The following is a 24,831-nucleotide window of genomic DNA, read 5'->3' as shown; positions in this document are numbered from 1 at the left end:
CTTACTGAATCATACGCCTTCTCAAAGTCAAGTTTCACTACCACCCCACTCTTTCTCCTTTTTTTCAGATCATCCACAACCTCATTCAATACGAGAACACTGTCTAACAAACCTCTATTAGACAGAAATGCAGATTGTGACTCATCTATTACGTTGGCAATGACCCTTTTAATCCTATTAGCTAGCACTTTCGTCAATATCTTATACAAACAACCAACAAGAGAAATAGGTCTATACTCTTCAAGGGATTGGGGATTCTCTGATTTTGGGATCAACATTATAAAAGACGCATTACAACCCTTCGGGATCATCCCCTCTTTATGAAAGAATTTTACAGCTCCCAACATGTCTTTTTCTAAGATATTCCAATTATTTTTAATGAAGCTGAAGGTTACTCCATCTGGGCCAGGACTTTTATGACTATCACAATTCCAGATGGCTTCCTTTATTTCTTTTTCATCAAACGGTTCAGTCAAGAATCTATTTTCAGAAACGGATATCTCCTTGAAAACCACATTTTCCAGCCTAACACCGATATCTTCGGTGGCCGACATCTTGTTTTTGTAGAAATCCAAAACCATCTCTTTTACCTTGTTTGGTTCTTCCACCCAGCTCCCAGATAGATTACAATTCATACCTTTTATTTCATTCCTCATCCTTCTCCATTTGATAGAAGTGTGAAAGAATTTAGAGTTTAAATCCCCCTGCTTAATCCATAATGTTCTTGATTTTTGCTGTAATAGGGATTCATTTCTCTCATTTATAACCTGTAACTGGCTCAAGAGTTCTCTTCTTACCATGATCTTGTTTTCATCCAAACCTTCCTCATCATCTCTCGAATCCAACTCTTGTATTTTCCTCAAGATATCAAGTTTAGACTTTTCAGTATACCCGAAAACATCTCTATTCCAACCTTTTAGGTCACTCTTTAGCATTTTTAGTTTCTCTTTTAACACCAAAATTTCGTTACCTTGAACCAGGTAACTTTCCCACTTTCTTTTTACAAAGTTAACAAACTCTTTGTCTTCCTGCCAAATGTCAAGAAACCTAAAAGGTTTTGGACCCCAATCTGCCACATTTGATTTTAACACTAACGCACAATGATCAGATATTTGTCTCTCTGTAACGTATTGCTTACTACCTGGCCAGTGTTGTAACCATTCAAAGGACATCAAAAACCTGTCAAGCCTACTCTTTGCTTTGCCATTAGGTCTATACCAAGTATATTTTCTTCCAATACAGGGTATATCCACCATTTCCATATTATCAATGAAGTTATTGAAACCTTGCATTTCTCTCTTATTGCCGCTTACTTTATTAACCCCCCTTCGTTCCTTCTCGTTTCTTATGGAGTTGAAGTCCCCCAATATGCACCAAGACCTACAAGGTTCCCTTTGCCTAATCTCCAATAATTCTGACCACATTTGTGTTTTCTCATGTATGATACAGGAAGAATACACGTTTACGATAACAACAGGGATACTTTTCTCCTTAGATAATCCAGAGAACACTATGAACCTTCTGTTAATGATTTTACTGTTGCACTGGAAGAACACTTTGTGCCAAATTATAAGAATACCCCCTGACTCGTTTACTGGCTCACTGTATAAGAAATCAATTTCATTATCGTCCCATAACTTACAGCATAAATCTAGACTAAAATTACTCATTCTTACTTCTTGTAAACATAACATTTTAATCCCCTCCTTTCTAATAATTTCCTTAACATACCTCCACTTTACAGGGTTCCCAAACCCTCTCACAATTAAAGAGAGAATTCTCATTAACAACCTAAAACCTCCCCTGCTTTCCTTTTAAGTTTCATAAACCTATCCCTTTTTTCCAATTCCTCTAGGCTTACCATAACTTTTCCTTCTTCCCCGCAAGAAGCCCCTAACTGTTTGGCCAACTCCCACACTCTAATTGTTTCAAGGCTTCCATGTTTCAACCAAAATAAACTATTACAGTTATCAATGGCTGTATCAGAAACAGAATTACTAATTTGAGATAGAGTTGACCTTATATTCTTACGTTCGTCCCGCTTACTGCTCTTGCTTGATTCTCCCACCCAGAACACTCTCCTATCCATCGTTTCAAACGAATTAGAATTGATCGAATTGCATACGTGCTTTTTTTGGTGGTTCGCTTCATCCTCGACCAATTGGATCCCCTTTTTCTTTTGCATGCCGAACGGAAGATATGTATCTTTGATTCTGCAAGATTTCGAATCTGAGTGAAATTGGCTTTACTTTTGCTTGTGTTTGTTCTTTGCGACTACAAGGAAGTGTTGCTTGGATGACTGATTTGCCTCCCCCTCTTGTGACTCACCCAACGAATCCTCCACCCTCGATACGGACTTTGAAGAACCGTGAAAACCCCCTTTATTCCCTTCCGCTGGCGTCGAGATTTGAGTCTCTAGGTCTGCAATTCCTTCCGCTGCCAAATTCGTCGTACACGGGGTAGACCTCCTCTTCTCCTTCGTAACCTCAAACGAAATAGAGGGGAGCACGGATGTTGCTCTGTTTCGTGCATTGACTTGGTGTGAGGTGACTTTGTCAATCCCACTAAGACCTCTCTGCTCTAATTCATCAAGAGAAATGAAGTTTTCAGATGTGGGCAGCCTTCCAAGTGACCCATTCCAAAGTTTCTCCTCACTATAGACGGTTGGGCCGGATTTCGACAAGGCCTCCAAAAAATTTTTCCTTTCGCACCCCCCTCCCTTTTCCGCACAGGTTGCGTAGACCAGACCATCTTGGGCCAATTCTGGAAGCCCAATCCTCTTGTCCACGTCAGCCCTACTTAGAGTCGTTGGAGAATTAGCCCCTAGGTCATCCTTTCTTATGATTGTACTGAAATTAGGTACAAAGAGAGAACCTATTGGTCTATCTGAAATAGCCTCGCTACCATCCACCGTAACGATGGGTTCCACCATCAAATTCTCCTCCGCCACCTTACTTCCATCCTCGAAATCCCTACTCCCCAAGCGTGCCGAAACGTTTGAAGCAATTGAGCCCTCCTCTGAATCCATACCTTCTGATCCTTCGGTCCAATGGCATTGGCACAATTTATAGTCTGGAACAGTGCTCTCTTCCTCCACCGATACTTGATACAATACCTCGTTGATCTTCATATAACTGGTTATCTTCGCCTCACATCCCACTGGAACTCTGATTTTGAACCTTGCGTACTCAAGCTCTTCCAGTGCCAAAGTTGCCTCATCAATCTCGACCAGGGTTCCCAGTAGCGCTGCTATGTGCTTGAAACAATCAAAGTTCCATAGCTTCAGTGGTAAGCCCCTGCATCTCACCCAAACCAATTTATCCACTGCAACAAATTGTTCTTCCCAAGGAATGATTGTATCAAACAATTCTTCAAACCAGTCTTTATTCTCCGCTATGGCTTCGTTGATCTTCGTCTCATTTTCCCCCTTCAACAGCACATGGAAACCCCCATAAATTTGACCTTTATAAAACCAAGGCCTCCCAAAATAAAACTTTCATTTAGGCTAGATACCTTGCTAAGATCCGAGACTCTCCCAATATAACACTTTCTTAGCCACTCTCTGGGAGTTTCCTCTGCTCTAAAGTGTATAGCATGCACATTTTCTTTATTCTGTGTTTGTGCTCTACTTCTATAACCATGCGTAACGGCGTTTGCGTACGTGTTTGATCCTTTTTCCCTCCATTCTTTTTTGGTTTCTTTCTCAGCCACTGTGACCTTCTCCTTCAGCTTGACGTTCCATTCCTTTCTTGTATCTGTTGCCCTGTTGTATTTTGGCCTATTTACATTCAACTTCCAGCTCCCGATCCATATTGTGTTTAGATGATATTCTAACTCCTTAATGTTCTGGACTCCTTGAAATCTTACAAAACCAAACCGCTGCTTCTTGATATTTAATCTGTTAGATATAAAAAGATCGTTCACCCTTCCCCATCTTCTAAAAATTTTCCACAAGTCTAATTCTCTGAGATCGAAGGGAAAGTTAGAAAAGAAGAAGGATGTTCCTCCTTGGTTCATGACGAATGGTGGTAAGTGTTGATACCTCAAAATAATAACAATCATTTGTTATCACATAAAAAAAATATTATTAAAAAAAATACAAAAATATGAGGAACTAGGCCAAAACTCATATGTTAACAAAAACGATACATATGTAGACTCTATCTATTCATAAAGAATAGATAGATTAGATGGTCTAAGAGCTGATGAAAAAAATAAAAAAAATAAAGAATTCTAAGAACATATTAGATGGTAGCTTATTATACCAATGAAAAGATTCTCTATGAATAAATCTTAAATTAACCAACTTATATGCACACGCATTTCCTTCACAAAAAATGAGTAACCCTAAACCTGATTTTCCCAATAATTAATATAAGTATTTCATCGATTACAAAGCATGCAAGGAACATTGGTCCTAACAGTAAACACAATACAAATCAAAACAGAATCACATTTCAATCAGACATTAGTAAGCCTCATCTTTTGAGTTTCCTCCATAACATATGTAATCCCATAAAACTCAGCAATCAAAGCAATCTGAACTTCAAGAAACGAAGAGAAAATTAGTTTTTATGAACATTTATTTATGAAGGATTTGATGAACATTACCTTTAAGATATTATTTATTTTGATATTGGATGAACGATCAAAATTTATCTTTTAAGCAGTGTATTTGTATTGATATAAGAAGTACAAGTTAATATAAAATATTGTTGATTTTGAAAAAAAAATATAGTAAAACCAGTTATTATACTATGTAATTTGTACAAAATGTATAAACGAAAATATATGTTGAGATAGTTATAGTTTTATCAGAGTTCATCTCATTGTTTGAAGAATAGGAGATGGTGTTCTAATTTCTAGTAAGAATCATAAATGTGAATGGTTTGGAAAAGAATTATCCGGAGACACCAAATGTTCTTATATGAAAAAAAGTAAAGTCTTATCTCCGAGCTTGTGGACTCCTTGAAGTTGAGCTTTATAAACTCATTGAAGTTGAACTTTGATTATGATGTTAAGTACTAAATAGATATCTACTTATAGAATATTAATTATTCGACGCTCAAATTAAAAATAATTTAAAAAATAAATTAATCAAGAGAATTAGTTAAGTTAATTAGAACTCTATTAATTAAGTCTCATATTTATAAGTTTTTGGATTTTCATGGATAATGTTAACCAAAAAAAAATATATATTTAATTTTTTTATATGAACTCATTATACATTTTTCAACAAATTAAACTTTTAAGTACAAGAATACTAGATTGAATTCAAATAATCATATGTTATGACAATAAAAATAGTTAACGTTTTCAATTTGATTATGTTTTCTTCTTAAATTGAGTCAGTGCAATTCTTTTCATCAAATTGATGGTAACATCATGGTCATTAATTTGACAAAATAAACTATATATTAACTTATATATTTCTTTTAAAAAGTGAGATCAAATTCAAAATATTTGATTATTATAAGATCATGATGATCAATTTGACTAAATGAACTATATTAACTTATTTATTTTAAAAAGGTGAGACCAAGTTAAAAATATTTGGTTCCCTGCTTTGTTTCAAACTAGAAAATATTAATGAAACCATGTTACGTTGAATGGTGGTTAATGTTGGAGCTAGTAACAAGTTCCAAGATGTTTCTCTGTTTCTTTTTTTTTTCTTTTTTTTTGTGAAACCCATGTTCTTTTTGTATAACACACTCTGAAACCAGATTATCATGGAAATGATTAGAAAGAAAGTTGTTGAATTCAGATGGCTTCTGAGAATTTAGCTGGCAAAGCAATACGCGGTGTGGTGGCAAAAAAGATCGATCATAGGCGAAAAATATAGCAAAAATAATTAAAAATTAATATATGAATTTTAAAGATTAATTAATCTAATTGTCTAACCTAGTGATTAAACATGTTATAAATAATTTATGTAATGGGAAATCAACTTGTTAAATCCCAGCAATGATCACTGGAAAAAAAAACATTTTCAAACTCGTGAAAAACTGGATATAGATATTCAAGTGAAAATGAAAATATTTCTGTATATCAAACAAAGTGCTTAAATGGTTTGAATAGTCCTCGATTTGTTTGTTTTTAATTTTTTAATAAAATAAGTATATTTTTTGTTTTTGTATGTATTTATTTAATCTTCTTGTTTTAAAAATATACAGTTTTTAGATTATTTTAAGAAATAAACCCTATCTCATCTTCTTAAATAAGTGGTTTTTAAAAAGTGATCTATTTCTAAAATAGTTACTTAAAGTTTGAAAAAGATAGCTTTAAATTTTCGTAATTAAACTAAGTTAAGGAAAGGAGAAAAGCGTGTGAGAAAAAAAAAAGTTTGACAGATTTTGTTAATCCTTAAAGTTTGGTAAACATATAAACAAAGCTTTTTTTTTCAATGAGTACGATTATTTTACAAAATGTTATGGAAGATTAAATAACAGATAAATGTTATTTAATGTATCATTATTTTATGTCAAATTATTTATAGAGTTTTATTGAGTCTTTATATGAATGAATATCTTGATCTACAACTATATATTTAACCTAATGTTAATATGATAATACGAAACATGGATTGAGGATTAATCTTGTTCTCAATTTACATGTCGTACTATATTCTTAATATGTGTCTGATAATGCTTCTTATATACCTTCTCGATCATGTATAATACACTAATATTACTAAAGACCTGAGTTTCAAAACTAATTATATATTAAGATTAATGTCTTTTTTACTAAACACATATAATAATTACTAATATATATACAATTACTAAAAATTAAACATGTGTTCAATTACTTTAATTATTAGTAAATTTTAAATAAAATTAATAAACTTAAAAAGATTATGTACTGATATAACACCCTTTGCTGACTTAAGCGTTGGATTACCTTCTGCAGGTAAACACCCCACCCCATTCGGCATTCTCTAGGAGATCGAGCAACCGAAACTTAAAAGAGCAGTAGAAGACTAAAGGAGTAAGTTGAAGTGTGGATTGAACGACTGATAGAAAGGAGGAAGTGTCAATCAATAGTTCTATAGGTCACATCACGTACGCAGGCGCCGCCTGAGGTCACGTCTAACCTCGGGAAGTCCAACAGACATACTAAACCCAGGAAACCGATTGATACTCGGCATTCAAGACTCTTTGGTTAAATCCATCATCGAGCCTAGAGGACAAGTGTACTGGTATGGACTGAACGTTCAATACTAGGCTCGGCTGAGCCGACTGAATGATATACGTCCGTGTAAGACGACCTACACCCTCGGTCCATTAACGCTCAATCAAGGTCAGTAAAGTTAAATCATCATTAAGAATTAGGTAATACACATTTAAGTACGATTCACCTCACTAATTCGGTCCAATAAAGTAAGCCCATTAAAATAATATAAATAACGCATATTCCAAGAATAAGGTATGTCATTAATTACTGTATACATCCGAGTGTCGAACACTCTTTGTTGATTTGAGCGTCAGAGTACTTTCTGCAAGTACCCCCATTCAGCATTCTCTAGGAGACCGAGCAACTGAAACCTAAAGGAGCAATAAAAAGACTGAAGGAGTAAGCTGAAGTATGGACTGAACGATCGATAGAAAGGAGGAAGACGAAGTCAGTCAATAGTTCTTTAAGTCTCATCCCTAGCAAGAACAAATTATATATTTTTTATTATACTAAAAAAACATTTGAATACTTGTTATATTTAATTGTATCTAAAAATGAAATTAAAAAGTATGACGTGTTGAAATGCATATAATATCTAACCTTAAACACTTTGGTCAGTGTGGTGTGTGAACACTAGGTTTTATAACCTTTGAATATAGATTGTGGCTAAAATCAGCGAATCCAAGAGACACAACACCTTACTATAATAATATGATTATTAAAGGGTTTTTGGTATGTAAATTGCTTTTGTGGCTTTGCAAGGAATGTGGTAGGAAAGGGAGCAACGTTGGACTCTCACCGTACTGCACAGGGTGAGAACACAATTTCACTACCCCACTTCGGATTTAACTATTAGGGTTGGTCCCATCTTCATCATTCAATACAAACAACATTATTCCAACCGCACAAACACGTAAGAACTGTCCGACATCTATTTTATTATTTCAAGTATATCTATTAATAAATGTGTAATATCACAAATAAAAATAAAAATATTTTATAATATATAAATAAATACAACCTGATCTTATGAGTCCGCTGTAAAGTTGAGTTAGGTTTAAAGTTCCTTCTTGACATGATATTAGAACTATTTAGAGTCTATCTTACTCATTATCGAACTGTTATTGAATCACCCATAATCTTACACACGAGTTAGAGAGAAATGTGTTGAAAATCACACATTATTTAAAGATAAGAACATTTTATACTATATAAATATAAATAAGTGCGAACGTTATCTTATAAGCGAATTTTATAAAATTAGTTAACTTTTTATTAAAATTTGTTTATAATTATTGAGGATAAATTTTTATAATTTAACTGTATTTCTAACATGTTTATTAATTACAACTATATCAAAGTTTATATAATACTATATTTACGATAAAAAAAAATTCATTTCAACTCATTTGTTTTTATACTTTGTATTATGTTTATTTATTTTTTACTAACTTAAAAGTTTAAAACGTTATATTATATATATATATATATGAATAATTTATTATTTTCTTTGTCGTATTACTTTGACATAGAACTCTTCCCTATTAATGTGCTAAGTCCGTAAAACTTAAAAAATGTTATCCTTTCTATATTTGACCAAAGAAATTTAGTTGTAGTAGGAACATAAATGTGCATTTTCCTTTCCCAGGACTTTATTATGGTTCTCAATTCTTGTTGATTCATTAACGAAAGGATAAAATTGTTTATTATAAATCACTAAAGATTTTAACTGTATCAGATGATTGAAGTCACTTATAATTAATAGGAATCACAATACGACTATGCTGGTCTTCTTACCAAAAAGTGTAGAAAATAACGGATTGATTAAGTAACTCGCAATAAATAAAAAATAATTATTTTCTTTTCTATAAGAAAAATATATCTTGTTAATTCATTGTAATGTAATCTTTATTATATTTTATTTTAAAAAAAATTAATTTATTAAAAAATAAGTTTTATTTTAATAATTTAAATGAATTAGTATTAAGAGTGACAATAAATTTAATTTTAAATAAAGTCTTGTATTTAAAATTTGTATAAAAAAATCAATAAAATACTTATTAACAAATTAATTATTAAAATATTTTGTAGCAAAACTTTGATAAAATATTCACATATAGAAAAAATATATGCAATATTCCATTAGGGTAAGGTATTCAAAAAATATATGCAATATTCCATTAGGGTAAGGTATTTTAAAAATATTAAGCTTAATAGTAGATTTGTATTAAGCTTAATATTCCATTCTGTAAGAGGTAATTATTCTGTAAGAATAATTTAAAATGTTTTACGAGAAATATTAAGTTTGGTTAAGAAATTTTAGAGGAGATTGAATTTTTATTAGAGTAATTGGAATATTAAAAATAGATAATTTCATAAAAGATTAAGAATTTGAAATTCTTTTATTTTCAAATTTATATATTTTATTTTATGTTTTAGTTTGATTTGAATGTTGTCGATAACTAAGATAAAAATATTATTAAAATAATTATTTTTTATTAATATCGACTTGACCTTTTAGTTAACCATTAGCTATGTGTGTGGAGTACATCCCTAGAATTGGACTGAAAACAAAAACAATAAGTTATGCGTTAGTAAGCTCTACCCTAGAAGAAGACTACCAACAATCTTAAAAACTTTTACAAAAAAATTAATAATGATTTAATTTTTTAAGAAATTATAAGAATAGATAAATTGTAGAAAAAATTAGAAAGTTGGATAAATCATATGCTTAGAAAGCACTACTTTGTGTTGAAGAAGTCGTACTTTACTTCTAATAATATAGAAGTTGTTTCATTTTTTTTTATTAAAGTGATGTTTGGTAAATAGGACTAGTATTTTTTTTTATTGAAGTGTTCCTTATCAAGTATGAGTTCTACTTTTTATTTTTATTTTTCTTTTACTAAATTTGTGTTTGGTAAGCATTGCTTTTGTTTTTTTTTTCTTTCTTGTTTGGTTTCTTGTTTGATAAGCATGACTTATGTTAATTTTTTTGTATTAAAATCATTTTGGTAAGCACAAATTCAATAGAAAAAAAGAATAAACAAAAGTTGTGCTTATTAAACATCACTTTAGTACAAAATAAATAAATAAAAGTGTTTATCAGCATTACTTCAGTAAAAAAAATATATGAAACAGAGTCGTGTATACTAAACATGAATTATACTAAACATGACTTTTGTGATCTGAAAAATAAAAAGTTGAAATTGTACTTATGGAATACAACTCCTTCAGAAAGAAGTTATGCCTTCCAAATACAACTTATAAAAAAAAAAATTATAAGTTTCTCATTCAAATAATTTCTTTAATTCATAATTGTAAATTTTCCACTTCTATTCCTGCAAACTACAAATTATTTACATTTACAAATTGAAAAACCATAATAACCATAACAATGGAAAAGGCGAGAAAGCCAACAATAAGTATATGTATAATAAAATAAACATAGATTTATTGTTAATTTCAATAAGTAAATGGCCACATCATGCTAGCTAAAAGGAAGAGAACCTTAATACAAACATAAATATGTATGCAAGAAATTCGTAATTTATGAAAGAAATTCAATTCATAGGATATTCTAACTATATGAGTAGAAATAGTTGATGGATTTAACAAATGGAAGTTACCAAACAAATATATCTCTTTATATGTAAAAACTTGTTGTCCTTTTCCATTCTTCTCTCTCTCATAAAACATCTCATTATCTCCCTCTAACTCCTTTTCAATTTCATTCCTCTAAATCTCTATCTCTTTCAAAATTTGATCACACCTTACAATAGCTAGGAACTAAGGGTCATTTTCAACCAAACAATTATTGAGAATAGATATTCTTTCAACTTGGTTAAGTGTTTTCAAACAGGGTTGGAATCAAGAGAACTATTGTCTTCCTTCTCGGTCGGTCGGCATACTCTTTCTTCCTCTCCAATGAACTCCTTCTTCTTCTCTCACTCTTCCATTCCTTGTCTATGTGAACTCCGGACTTGGATGATACCTGCAAAAGATACTCTAACACTCAAGTCAAACTTCGACACTTAGTGTATTTAGTACTAGATGATGATGTACCTGATCCTTTAAGATCTATGCTTATTTTATATAATTATTGTGAGCCCTTCGTTATTGGAACTGATTAAGGATTTAATCTGTAATTAAGAATACATTATTTAATGTTTGATCTTTGATTAGTCGCTAGTCCTATACTTTGAGTCAATTGTACGGACTTGACCGATACATTAAATTTTACTAAATTTTTATTATGTTTGAATATTTATTTTAAGTCAATAGATTTTGTGATTATCTTACTTAAATTTGAATTAGAAATTACTTAAGAGCACAAAATTACATGTAAAAAACATATAAGAGACCAAATCTAAAATCAAGATTGTTTAAACTACTCAGTTTAAAGACATAAAATAGTTATAACCTACTAAACATAAACTAATTTTATTAACATATACGTGTATTATTTCCCATATATTAGTTTGATGAACGTTTTTAGTCTCATTGTCTATTTACTTTATTCAAGTCCACAGTTTTTCTAAATGCAACAATATGACAGCTTTTTATCCAGTTAAATTGTTGAAAAATAATATTAACTATTTTATAGCTTTATTTTATGCATGATATAATTTACTAACATATGATAATTTAAAAGAGTTATATGGTTTCGTTTTTAAAAAAAAAATATCTTATTAATAGAAAGAGGAAATTGAATAAAATTAATAAATAACAAAAATTAAATATCACTTTCAAAAATTTTAAGGTCTCGGACTTTAGCCTTCAAGCTCTACTCTAATTGTCTTGCCTTTCTTTTTCTGTATTTTTCAGTGACACTCTTGGTTCTCTTTTCATACTTCACAACTAATTTGTTATTTATTTTACTTTCATTACTTTAACACTAAGTCAATGATCCATCCCCAATAATACTATTCACAAAAATTGATCTAGATCATATTTCAAATTAAAAAAAATAATCATTTACACTTATTTTGATAGGTTTAATATTCTCATATTACTTAAGAATAAAAAAAGAATTAAATATATTTTTTATATAAAATCGTGATAGAACTTTAAATTTTATAATAACTAATGTACTACCGAATGGCAGAGAAGCCAAATGGTCGATAAGACCAAATGAACTTGAGAACAGACAATAAACACGTAATTAACTGTAATTAAACCAGTTTAATTATAAATTATGATTAAGACACAATTGGGCCTTCGTCTGAACCCAAAAGCAGACCCATGACAGCTGAGGGTCATGACAACTGAGGCTCATCCTAAAGTTATAAATACCATAGGACACCCAGTGTCAAAGGTAATATTTTCACCTTTAACTCACCTGTATATTGTACTCGGACTAACTTGAGTGTCGGAGCGCCTTCGCAGGTACCCCCAGCTCATCTCGAAGAAAGGAAGTATGAGCCGGAGAGTCACAAAGCCAAAAGCTGTGAGGATGAAAAAACGAAGACCGAAGGAGTCACCCTAAAAAGAACCCGATAAACCTTGTAAAAACAAATAATATTTTAAATACATTAACCGACTTAAATAATATTTTGAGTCAAAATATTAGTATCCTATAAAAAAAAGAGATGAATAAGTGATTTCACCCATAAAAATGAATTGATTGAAAATGAAAATTGAAGAACCCAATCAGACAGTGTAATTCAATATTCTCTGGATGTGATTTGTACTACTTTTGTTGATATATTGTTTTAGTAATTGTTTTCCTAACACACCGTAACTCCATCTCCTTCACGATTGTTCCAAGAATGATCAATAATTGTCGTCAATAATAAGGTTTTGACTTGTACTTACAAAACAAGATATGAACACGAGAATTCCAGCAAAGTGGCAACGTATTGATGTTGTTTTAATGTGTGATATTGACAGAGAAAGCAACAACATTCGTGTTTTCAGTTCATTCTTTTATGGTATTTTGTTTTGTTTGGTCATCAATTAGTGGTTTCTCGTCAATGTTCGTGTGGACTCTCACAAAATACCACTCAGTGTAGCGTCTAAAGTTGGGATGAAATAACGTCACATCAATACGACTATACACATTTTTTTTTCTCCTCAATTATACATATGTCATCTTTATATTTATTTAAAATATTAAGTAAATAATTTTTTTAAAAAGAATAACAATTAAAATAAAAAAAATAATATTATAAAAAATTTAATATAAAAAAATACATAATTTTTTTAATAACTCATTTTAAGTCTAATTCATACTGTAAATTGGTTTAAAAAAAAGTTAAAATTAAATTTAAAGAAGAAAGTTAATATTAATTTTTTTTTCTTCTAAGTTCTTTGCTTTGTTTTTTTAATTTAGTCTTTATTGATTTTTTTTTTACATTTTGTTTATTTAGCTAGACCTAGTATGAATGTACTACTTGTGTATTTTCATATTTTCTGAAAATAGAAAAAGTATTCTTTCTCAAATTATTTTTTTTTACTTTTTTTTATTCACAATTATTTTTTTATAATATGGTATCAGAGCTTTCATGGTTCGATCAATGAAACCTACCTTATTATTTGAATTGAGCCTCATTTAATGATGATAGTTTGGTTCCTTAAGAATAATAGGAATAATGAAAAAGGAAGAATTATCACAAACTAAATTTTTGTGAGGAATTCACAACTTCACTCATAATATATTATTTGATGTAAGATCTTTAATAGAAATAAAAAAACTATAATTACATAAATTTTAGAACTGAATACCAAATAAACTAAAATTATTTTAATAATTTAAAATAAACACATAATATATATATATATATATATATATATATATTAATTTTTACCAATCTCGATTTGAAAGTAAAGTATTACATATTTATTCATCTTTGATAGATTTGAATAATTTTTGTTAACATAAGTTCGGATAATATCTACATACAAAATTTATTAGTATTTCTAGTGTGAAAATTACTCAAATATATTCTTTCTCGTTGAAACACTTACTAATTTTTTTTTATAATAATTAGAAAAAAATAATCTCATATGATGTGATTTTTAAGTTGATTCAACGGAGAAAGTATAAATAATTATCCTAATTTGAAAGTACTAATTAATATAGTTTAAGTAAATAACCGGTTACCCACATTCATTGTTTCACACGGAAAAAATTGGAACATTTCGTTGTCACTAGTTTTGGATAAAGATGTGTGTAGCTTCCTTCTTTTTTTCTCTGTCTCAATAACATATTCTACTTATTGGGACCACACTCAAATAATAATAGCTTTTAAATAAAAAGTTTTGGATACATAATTATTTTCATTATAAAAAGATGAAATGTAGAAGGAAATAATTTGAAAGTGATGGAATAAAATCTTAATATTTCACTATGTAATGAAACAAAAAAAATCTAAACGAAAACATATTTTTAATTTTAAAAACGCGTCTTATTTTTATCTATAAAAAATTGTCTTTCATTTCATTCTTCTAAAATTTAAAATTATTAATTTTAGTTTATGTGCCTGTGTGCATGTTAGGGTCAGAGTAAGGTTGATCCACTCGATAAACAATTTGTTGACGTGTTTGTATTCCTTGAATTCTTCAAAGCTCTTCTTCTCTCGTGCGCATTCCGTCGGCCGGTGGGTTCCTGCGATCGCACTCTGATGCTCAAGTCAGTGCTGATGGTTTGTCAGTTCTCTTAAGATATTCAAAAACGTACATTTTTTTCCTTTCAAAAATCCCTTTTATAGATTGACTTGGGCCTCTTCTTATGTGGGCTGGGTAGTTGGTTGCCAAGACATGTGTCGTGGATAGTAGTCTCCAGGTCGTGTATAGTGGTTTTTTATTTTACACGAACATGTTTCGACGTGTCTTTGACCTCTTCAATGTTAAGTAGTACTAATAACTGTTTTTGTCACGTATTTATTATTTGATATTATTTATTATTTATTAATACCTTCGATCGTCCGGTGTTCGACCGGTACAGTCTGTATAATTAACAAATTTTATAGTTTTGGATCGTTTAATTATTTTTCTTTGTTTTTAATCCTTTAAAATATGAACTCACAATTTTCTATCTTCTAATAAAGCTCATTTTATAAATAATAAACAATAATTTCACTTTTTCACCAAACGTGAAAATAATTTTTCAATCAACAAGTTCTCCTCCAAAAATAAAAATGTACAAGAATAATATCATTAAAAAAATAATCAACATTATTTTCAAAAATTAGGTTCAATATATTTATATTCCTAAGTATATTCCATATAGAATTTTCATTTATTTTATTCTTAAGAAAAAAAAATTAATTTAATTTAACCATATAAAATTAATTTGTAAGATAATTCTACATCCACTTATACATTATAATTTCACTTTTAATTTAATCTATATAGGTTCTTTAACATTTATGTTTAAAAAGTTTAAAAAACAATATATTTTATAATTGACGATGATATTTTTTTTCTCAATTAAAAACTACGGAATAAATGTTTTTATAGAGATGAAATTAAAAAAATTATATCGTTAAATTGGAAAATATATTTAAACTTCAAACTTGAACTAAATTATTATAATTATATTGAATCATTATTAGTTCTCCTTATAATATTAAAAACAATCTCTTTAACATTAATTATGTACAAGTTTTTCATATCAATTTCTTAAAGAGTGTTTAAGAAAACAATTTCTTACGTTAATTTTTAATCAACTTTTTAAATTAGTTATTATGTAACTAATATAAAAGATCATGTTATTTTATCTTTATAATTGTTTTAAAAAAAATTAGTTGTTCTATACTAACCTATTTGAAAGGATTTGTTATATAAACTATGTGATTTAAAAGGTGATTTGTGAAATAGGGTTAAGTAAAAATAATTGACTAAAAAATGTCTTGCAACTTGATTATATTAAAGTTAGTTTTAATATGTTTAAAATTCTTCACATATAGTAATAATTAGAGAAGATAAAGTGGGATAGGTTGACGGATCGATTTGTTAGTCTGTCTTTCTTTATTTTTGATACTTTAAAATTGATGGTGATAAATGTTTTATATAAAACTTTAATTTGTTAGGTATTAAACCTTCATTATTTATAATATTAAAGTTTGATTTGATGTTACTGTTCTTTCTTGTATTTTTATTGTCCAAAAAAAGATATTAATTACTACAACTAAATAAATAGATTTAAAATAAACAAAAAGTTAAAAAAATAAAAATTGAAAAGTGACAGGTCAACCCTAGTCTGTCGATCCATCATATGACAATGCATGTTACCAATTTCAGCTTGTATAATCTTAGCAGATCAACTCACTTTGCTGTACGGTGGACCAGTAATAATTCAAACCAAAATAAACACGAAGTATTTTATCATCTTAATAATAATATTTTTTCAACAAGTATTCATATATGATTGATATTTAAACACATTTTTTTTATCATTGTTGATATATAGTGTGAACACATAATACCAAGTTGGTTGACCCATGGATTCCTGCATTGGTTTTTAAGTATATAAGAACACTAATTTCTTTTCTATGGTCCTTCTTGCTTGTTCAAATAAAACACTCATGCATGCACGCGGTTCTCAAGTCTCATTCTTTTTATAATAATTTTTCTTTCCCTTTACGTGTTTGTCTTTTCCTCTTTCTCTCTTTTCTTTTTAAATAGTATTCATTTTGTTATTTATTATAATCTCATTATGAAGAAGAAGAAACCCAAACCAATTATTTACAATGCCTAAATCTTGTTTACACTAGTTTCTTCATTTCTTTGCTAATTACTTCAATCATCTGGGATGCACAAGGGTACTTTGGTTTGATTTTAGAAAATAAAAAATTCAAACTAACTACATCAATAGTATATGGTTTAACTTTTTTATTTATTTGAAGACCTAATCTAAATCAAATTAATCTTTTTAACTAACTTCTCTAAAAAAATTAGTGTATAGTAATATGATTTTTTCATATATTTTAATATTAATTGAGTGAAAGGTGATCATAAGGTTCTAAAAATTGAGAGACTTGATTGTATTTATATTAATAAGGAAACCGAATTGAGTAAAATAAATAAATATTAGAATTAAAAATGTAATTAAGCTTTTGTTAATTTGTAACATTTGGTAATTTTAAAAATTAGTTTTAATTCAATAATTACCAAACAAATACTGAAAAATCTACTATCGATGATAACAATCATATGGTTAATGAGTTATGACTGGTCCTTGAAAATTATATTTACCTAATCATAAGTAATAGATGGTAGATTTTAATGAAAAAACAAAATTCAGTTATAACGTGTTTCAAAACATGTAATAACAATTATAAAATATTAGAACACTTCAAAAAGAATATATATATATATATATATATATATATATATATATCCCTATATTTTTTTTCTTCCATACCACAATGTTGTGCAGATACAAAATTGTCCCTATAAAAATTGTAATTTATTTTTTTGCATTCTGGATTATGAAATTTTGTACATTTTTGGATTGACGCTTTCGATAAAATTTCGGATTCACGCGTCCGGTATTCTTCTGGATTGGTGTTTCCGGTAGTATATGAATGACAATATTAATCCAAAATAAAAAAATGCAGAACATCCATAACTAAAAAAGCCATTATGAATCCACAAATTCGTAATTCAAAATATGCATTCCGGATTCAGAAATCCATAATTGAAAAAAATCATTATGGATCTATCAATCCGTAATAGAAATTAGACTTCCGGATTCAACAATCTGGAAATCAACAATTTATGCAGACTTTACTTTCAGAACACTCCCTCATTCAAAAAGCATCATGATTCACTTTCGGATTGATGAATCCGTAGCACACTCCCAGATCCTGATTTCAAAATAAAAGGTGAAGGTCAATTTCGGAATTTAAAATTTTTTGGGGGTGCAGGAAGAAAAATATAGGGGTGCAAGAAGAAACTGCCTATATATATATGATTTTGCTTTTCTTTTCTACTCCTTTTCCGCGAAGACTCTTTCTTCCTACACCTCCATACCTTCTTCTGCCACCCCCATACTAAATGTAAAAATACCGTTTTCTCCTTTTCTGTGCCACCTCCATATATAATCCGGAAGCTGTTTTTTGAATCTGGAAGTGTTCTTGAGATTTATAAAATCTGGAACTCTTTTTTGCATTTGAAATAAGCCTATGGATTATGTAATCCAGATATATTCCGGATTACATAATCCAAAAGTCAATCTCATATTTAGAAAAGACTTCTGGATTATGTAATCCGGAAGCTAATCACAAAAGGCTTCCAGATTACATAATCCAAAAGCTAATTCTGGATCTAGAAAAAGACTTCCGAATTATGTAATCCGGAATATTAATAAAGGGTATTTTTGGAATATAAAAATATATGGGGGTGGCACAAGAAGGTATGGAGGTGCAGGAAGAAGCAGCCTTCCGCGAATTGGGTTCGGCACTATTGGCCCAGATATTTTTTCTTCCAATTTGTTTGGGCCATTTCTTTCAGCAACTTCATGATTTCAACCTTCACCTCATGGAGTGATGAAATGACCATTTCGCTCTTCTGTGTATCTTTATTCTTGATTACATATTCATTTTTTTTTTCAGATTTTAATTCAGAATTTCTTTTTTTATTAAAAATATATTTTGAATTATTAAACTCATAACCTGAAATGTACTTTTTAATAAGGAAATACATTTTGAATTCTGCAATTCAGAATCCAATCCAGTGCGAAATAAACATGCACGAGAAAGAGAATGAAAAATGTTATAAAAACTATATTTTATTAAGGGTAAAATGGTCATCTTTTACTTCATGGGTGCAGGAAGAAATAACCTTCCTTATGGCTCTGATTTAAACAAGGAGAATTGGTAAATGGGAGTCACTATCTGCACTCCCCTTATTTCTAATATACCAATTTTATAGGATAAATAACCAAATTGGTTTTTGAAAGATACTATGAATTTAGTCTTTGAAATAATAAAATAAAATAATTCCTGAAACTGTAAAATAATCAATTCGATTTATAATGTTATAGTTTTGATAACAAAATAGTTTATTATCAAATTATAAAGTTGTATTTTAATGATAGAAGAGTTCTACAAAAACTTATCAAATGAACACTTTACATATTCACTTTGTGTTTGAATGAAAACTTTTTGGATAATAATTCATTTTTATAAATAATTTAAAATATTTTATGAAAAAAATAGATTGATAATTTTAAAGGATATTAAATTTTAGAAATCATATAAAGTGATTTCCTTATTTGAAATTAGATAATTTCAAATTCTACTTAAAGAATAAGAATTACTAAAATTTCAAACTGTGCAAAATTAAAAATTCATTTTCTACGAAGGTTAATGCTAAAGGTCATGAAAAATATTATATTTTATAAGGATTTGTTTTCAACTATTATAGAAAATAATATATTTTATGAAATTTTAATGTGTTTTTTTTTGTCTGCGACAGTTATACAACTATCATAAAAAAATAAAAAATTTTATGTTGTCTATATTTATTATGAGTCAAAAAAATCGATATAGAAAAGTATATTTTAACATCATAAAAAAAGTTTATTTTTTCCATTAGTGTTCGTTTTAGAAAAAAAAAGATATAAGTTTCTTCCTAAGCTAAAATTAATTTTTATATATGTTAATTCTTTTAAAAAAAAGTATATGAGAAAACTTTTACATTTTATTTTATACATAAACTAATTTTAATTTATAAAACAACTAGTTTTAATTTCTTTTCTATTTTTCTAAAAAAAGTTCCTTGTTGCACTTATTTGTCTCTAGACAGTTCTAAGGTCCATTTATTTAGATTAAAAAAATTTACGACACTTTATAAATATTTTAAAAGCTTGCTATTTTAATTTCTAGAGAGTACTTGACAAATATATATTTTTTTTATGTTTTTTCTTGTTTCAAAATTTGAATTTTTTAGAGCATTCTCCATTTAAGCCAAGAAAAATCCAGAAGTAACCAGAAGAAGTCTTTTTCTCCGCGCGGAACTGTTCTGATTTTTGTTTTTCTATTTTCTTCACAATCATGAAGCAATAAAATTAGCAAATATGAGTGGTTGAGGGTGATGCTGCAACTCAAACCTCAAATAACTACACTAACTAGAAGCCTCCATTTTGTTCTTAAACAAAGTTCACAGCACTTAAAACCCACATTCCAAAACCAAGGTCCACGTCACCAAAAATCACTTACTTTAATACATTTTAAATAAAATTTTATTTATATAAAATGACAATATATAGTGTAAAGTAGTCTATTCTTAAATTTTTTTTATGAATAAGTATTGTCTACCTTGTATCGTTTTTGTTAACATATGAGTTTTGTCTAATCTTTCCATATTTTTGTATTTTTATTTTTAATAATATTTTTTTTATATGATGAAAGATGATTATTGTTATATGAAACTAGTGCGATGTCAAGTTGGGTAATGATGCCAATTCGCATATCTTCATATCACTTTTTCTACACTCGTCACACTATAAAGTACCCTCTCACCTTTCTCTTTCCCTCACCAATTCTATCCAACCAAACGCTTTGAAACACTTAGTTTTCTCTTGTCTTATTCCCTTCAACACTTTTACAACTCAAAATGGCAGCCTCAGTGCCAACCGTTGGAGCCGTTATCATGGCACAGGTACTATGTTTATGTCAGATTAAACTCTTCAAACTTTGGTGTCAATGTTACAACATTTTGTTGCACTTATAATAATGTTGGTCCATGTTTTTAGTATTTTTAGCTTACTATAGAGTAACACTTGCCAACATAAATATGCATGATGCAATTGACACTCATAATATGTGCTCTATTTGTACAAGTAGGTCCAAAGGAGTAGATTTGAGCTTACTACTAACTACTGTATACATAAACACGGGGGCTCTTTAGAATTTTGGTGATCAAACATAAATTTGATTTGTTTTTACCATCTGGGTCTGTTCCAAATTGTTGTGAAGGATGAATCTTGCTATTCCATTTGGAGTTCATGGCTCATTGGGGGTTACATTTGGTGCAGTTGAAACTGAATGGCTCTAGCAGAGGAGTGACAAGCTCTGCATTCTTTGGAACCTGTTTGAAGAAAATCAGCTCTGTGAATTCTAGCCAGAAGAGTGTGTGTGGGAATTTCAAGGTTTCTGCACAGATTGAATATGATGAGGAGAAGCAGACTTCAAAGGATAGATGGGGGGGACTTGCTTATGACACTTCCGATGACCAGCAGGATATCACTAGAGGGAAGGGAATGGTGGACACTCTCTTCCAAGCTCCCATGGAGAGTGGCACTCACTATGCTGTCATGAGTTCCTATGATTACATCAGTGCTGGTCTTCGCCAGTAAGTTGTTGGTTTGAACTTAGTATATTGGAACATCAAGTTTGAATTGTTTGCATTCTGTGAACATGATGAATGTTAATGGACTTATTTTCAGGTACAATTTGGACAACACCATGGATGGCTTCTATATTGCTCCTGCCTTTATGGATAAGATTGTTGTTCACATCACCAAGAACTTTTTGTCCTTGCCAAATATTAAGGTTCCTCTTATTTTGGGTATTTGGGGAGGCAAAGGTCAGGGGAAATCATTCCAATGTGAGCTTGTCTTTGCCAAGATGGGAATCAAGTAAGCTTATTTATTTCCATTCAATTATGTATTACCCCATTTGGTAGGAAAAGGATACAGATATTGGTTTAGACTAAGGTGCATCCAAGATGAACTAAGAACAACCAAAATCATGTTAAAGTACAACTCAATTGGGACTTTTGCAATGTAAACATGTTATCTTGCATGAAACTCAATATTCAGTCTCCAAACCATGGTTTTGGGACATATAAAACTACAAACTACAATCCAAAACTTGATTAACTCTTTGGTGTGTGGCTTTTGAGTTCAGCCCCATAATGATGAGTGCTGGAGAATTGGAGAGTGGAAATGCTGGAGAGCCTGCAAAGTTGATTAGGCAAAGGTACCGTGAGGCAGCAGACATTATCAGAAAAGGAAAGATGTGCTGTCTCTTCATCAATGATCTTGATGCTGGAGCTGGTAGGCTTGGTGGAACCACACAATACACAGTCAACAACCAGATGGTGAATGCAACCCTCATGAACATTGCTGACAACCCAACCAATGTCCAACTTCCTGGCATGTACAACAAGGAGGAGAATCCCCGTGTTCCAATCATTGTCACTGGCAATGACTTCTCAACATTGTATGCTCCTCTCATTCGTGATGGACGTATGGAGAAATTCTATTGGGCACCTACTCGAGATGACAGAATTGGTGTGTGCCAAGGCATTTTCAGAACAGATGGTATTCCAAAGGAGGACATTATCAAGCTTGTTGACACTTTCCCTGGACAATCTATTGGTAAGCCATACCTCAATTCAAGTTTCAAGCAAAAACTATATACTTAAATATGTTTTTATCCTTGTAAATATAAGGCTTTTTTGGTGTTACTTCCTACTCAAGCTTTATTCAACTTTAATCCCAATATTTAAAATAAATGTGTTTTTAATCCTCTTTGGTGTGGTTCCTTGAAGTCTTATTAGTAGATGGAATAACTATATTGTTATAAGGAAAATGAGGTTTAGATTTCCTCACTTCTTTAGAGAAGGTAATAAATGTGCTGATAGATTAATTTCACTTGGTATTTCTCTTCAACAATTTACTGGTGGCAGCATATTCTTCTTGTTGTTAGATATGACTTTTTTAGAGATTGTAAGTTTTTCTTGTGGGTTTTGGTTTGGTCATTCACTATTTTGTTCTGTATTGTTATTTCTTTATATAGATTTTGATGTTCTGCAAATTATTGATAGATTAATGTGCTGACCAGATCAGGATCTAAGTTTTGTATAGATATTTTTGCACATCATTTTAATTAAAAAGAAAATAGCATAGAAGTTTGAGGCATTGGTGTCAAATTGTATGATGAAATGTGAATAATCAACTGTTTGATGCCTTTCTATGCAGACTTTTTTGGTGCCTTGAGGGCCAGAGTGTATGATGATGAAGTCAGAAAGTGGATTTCTGGTGTGGGGGTGGAGAATGTTGGGAAAAAGCTAGTGAATTCAAAGGAGGGACCTCCAACTTTTGAGCAACCACAGATGTCTCTTAGCAAGCTCCTTGAGTATGGAAACATGCTTGTCCAAGAGCAAGAGAATGTGAAGAGAGTTCAATTGGCTGACAAATACCTCAGTGAGGCTGCACTTGGAGATGCAAATGAAGATGCCATGAACACAGGAAACTTCTATGGTTAGATCTTTGATCCTATAGCCCTTGATGGGAAAACTGTTTCTGGCTTCAGGATTATGTTGGAGTAACCATTTAGGAAGAACAAGGCTAAATAAAGGTTTCCTTAATTGTTTGGTGCAGGACAAGCAGCTCAGCAAGTTCATGTTCCTGTTCCTGAAGGTTGCACTGACCCTGCTGCAGAAAACTATGATCCAACAGCCAGAAGTGATGATGGAAGTTGCACATACACACTTTAGGTGATTCTTAGGTAAATTTGGAGCAGATAAGGATAAATTTTAAACAGAAGAATAAAGAATGTTATCATGTTTTTCACATTAGCATCACTTTTTATATAAGGTGTAGCTTTTGTTTTTTGCTGGTGTAACACTTTGTGTTGGGTTTTATGGGTGGCAATGAGACATCTTATAGGTATCATAGTTGAAAATTTCCTTTCCTTTGCACTTCACTTTTATCTTGCCAAATTTGTCAAATCAAAAACTTCAATTGTACTAATAATGTGTCTAAAGTGATTAAGGAGTTGTCTTAATTTTGGAACAAAATTTCCTAAAAACTGTGATAGAATACTGAAAGAAAATTTTGTGGTAACATTCAAGCTATCATAATAAGATAATACTAACAAGTTTTTAACTATTGACTAATTATAGTAGATGGTTGACCTTAGAGAATTTTTCTTGACAAGGATACTATAAATAAGTAACCTAAAAACAACAGAATAACTGTGTATAATAACAATATTAAAAGTTATTGAAGAAGGCTCTTAAAGAGTAAATTCCTTGAGGAAAAGTTAGAAAGGTAGCATAGGCTCAATCAACATTGTCACTTCATAACATAATATTCAATTTTTTAACCATCATTCTCAAATATAACTTTTGTTTTTTAAGATTATGCTATGCATTTACAAGGGAATACGCAAGAGATAAATTATCTTAATAATACCATTGAAGGTCCCTACCACTTTTACTTAAAAAAAAACTTCAATATAATTTTAACTCTTTAAGTAATTTTTGATTTAGTATCTATAAAATAATTTCTTTATTTTTCATTCATTAAAATTTGAAATTCTTGTTTTTACTTTTTATAAATATATGAATTTTTATTTTAATCTTTATAAAACCTTTTCTTTATTTCTATCTTTTCAAATTTGAAAACACTAATATCAATTTTAGGATATATATATATATATATATATATATTAAAATTTCATCAAATTCTTACATTTGAAAGGGAGATAAAGATAAAAACACAATTCTCAAGGCCTAAATGAAAAAAATAGTGATAGATATTTGTGATGGAGACGTGAGCATTAAGAATAAAAGTTGAAGTAGTTGGGCCTATATGCAATAAATGACCAAGAGACAAACCTTGGACTGTTTCTTCCTACACCTCCATATCTTCTTCTGTCACCTCCATACACAACATGAAAATACATTTTTCTCCTTTGT

At 30.0% G+C, this 24,831-nt stretch overlaps 1 protein-coding gene across 1 annotated transcript; it reads left to right on the top strand.

Annotated features, from left to right (window-relative positions):
* The first annotated feature begins 20,271 nt into the window (after positions 1-20,271).
* Positions 20,272-23,834, top strand: LOC137819157 (ribulose bisphosphate carboxylase/oxygenase activase 2, chloroplastic). Its single transcript, XM_068622921.2, has 6 exons — positions 20,272-20,781; positions 21,158-21,474; positions 21,569-21,760; positions 22,032-22,504; positions 23,108-23,389; positions 23,510-23,834. The coding sequence occupies exons 1-6, from the start codon at positions 20,737-20,739 to the stop codon at positions 23,623-23,625; spliced, it is 1,425 nt and encodes a 474-aa protein (XP_068479022.2). The 5' UTR covers positions 20,272-20,736; the 3' UTR covers positions 23,626-23,834.
* Positions 23,835-24,831: the final 997 nt, after the last annotated feature.

This window comes from Phaseolus vulgaris, chromosome 10 (assembly GCF_051622355.1).
Source record: "Phaseolus vulgaris cultivar YP4 chromosome 10, ASM5162235v1, whole genome shotgun sequence".
NCBI classification, from domain to species: Eukaryota; Viridiplantae; Streptophyta; class Magnoliopsida; order Fabales; family Fabaceae; genus Phaseolus; species Phaseolus vulgaris.
Note: the sequence above shows the minus strand (reverse complement) of the source record. Positions and strands in the feature narration are given on the sequence as shown.

What these genes read in the sequence shown, in the direction of transcription:
- LOC137819157 (XM_068622921.2), top strand. Translation starts at nt 20,737, where the DNA reads ATGGCAGCCTCAGTGCCAACCGTTGGAGCCGTTATCATGGCACAG. An exon ending in ATCAGTGCTGGTCTTCGCCA is followed by an intron (nt 21,475 to 21,568) that starts GTAAGTTGTTGG and finishes ACTTATTTTCAG; the next exon opens with GTACAATTTGGACAACACCA. An exon ending in GAACACAGGAAACTTCTATG is followed by an intron (nt 23,390 to 23,509) that starts GTTAGATCTTTG and finishes TGTTTGGTGCAG; the next exon opens with GACAAGCAGCTCAGCAAGTT.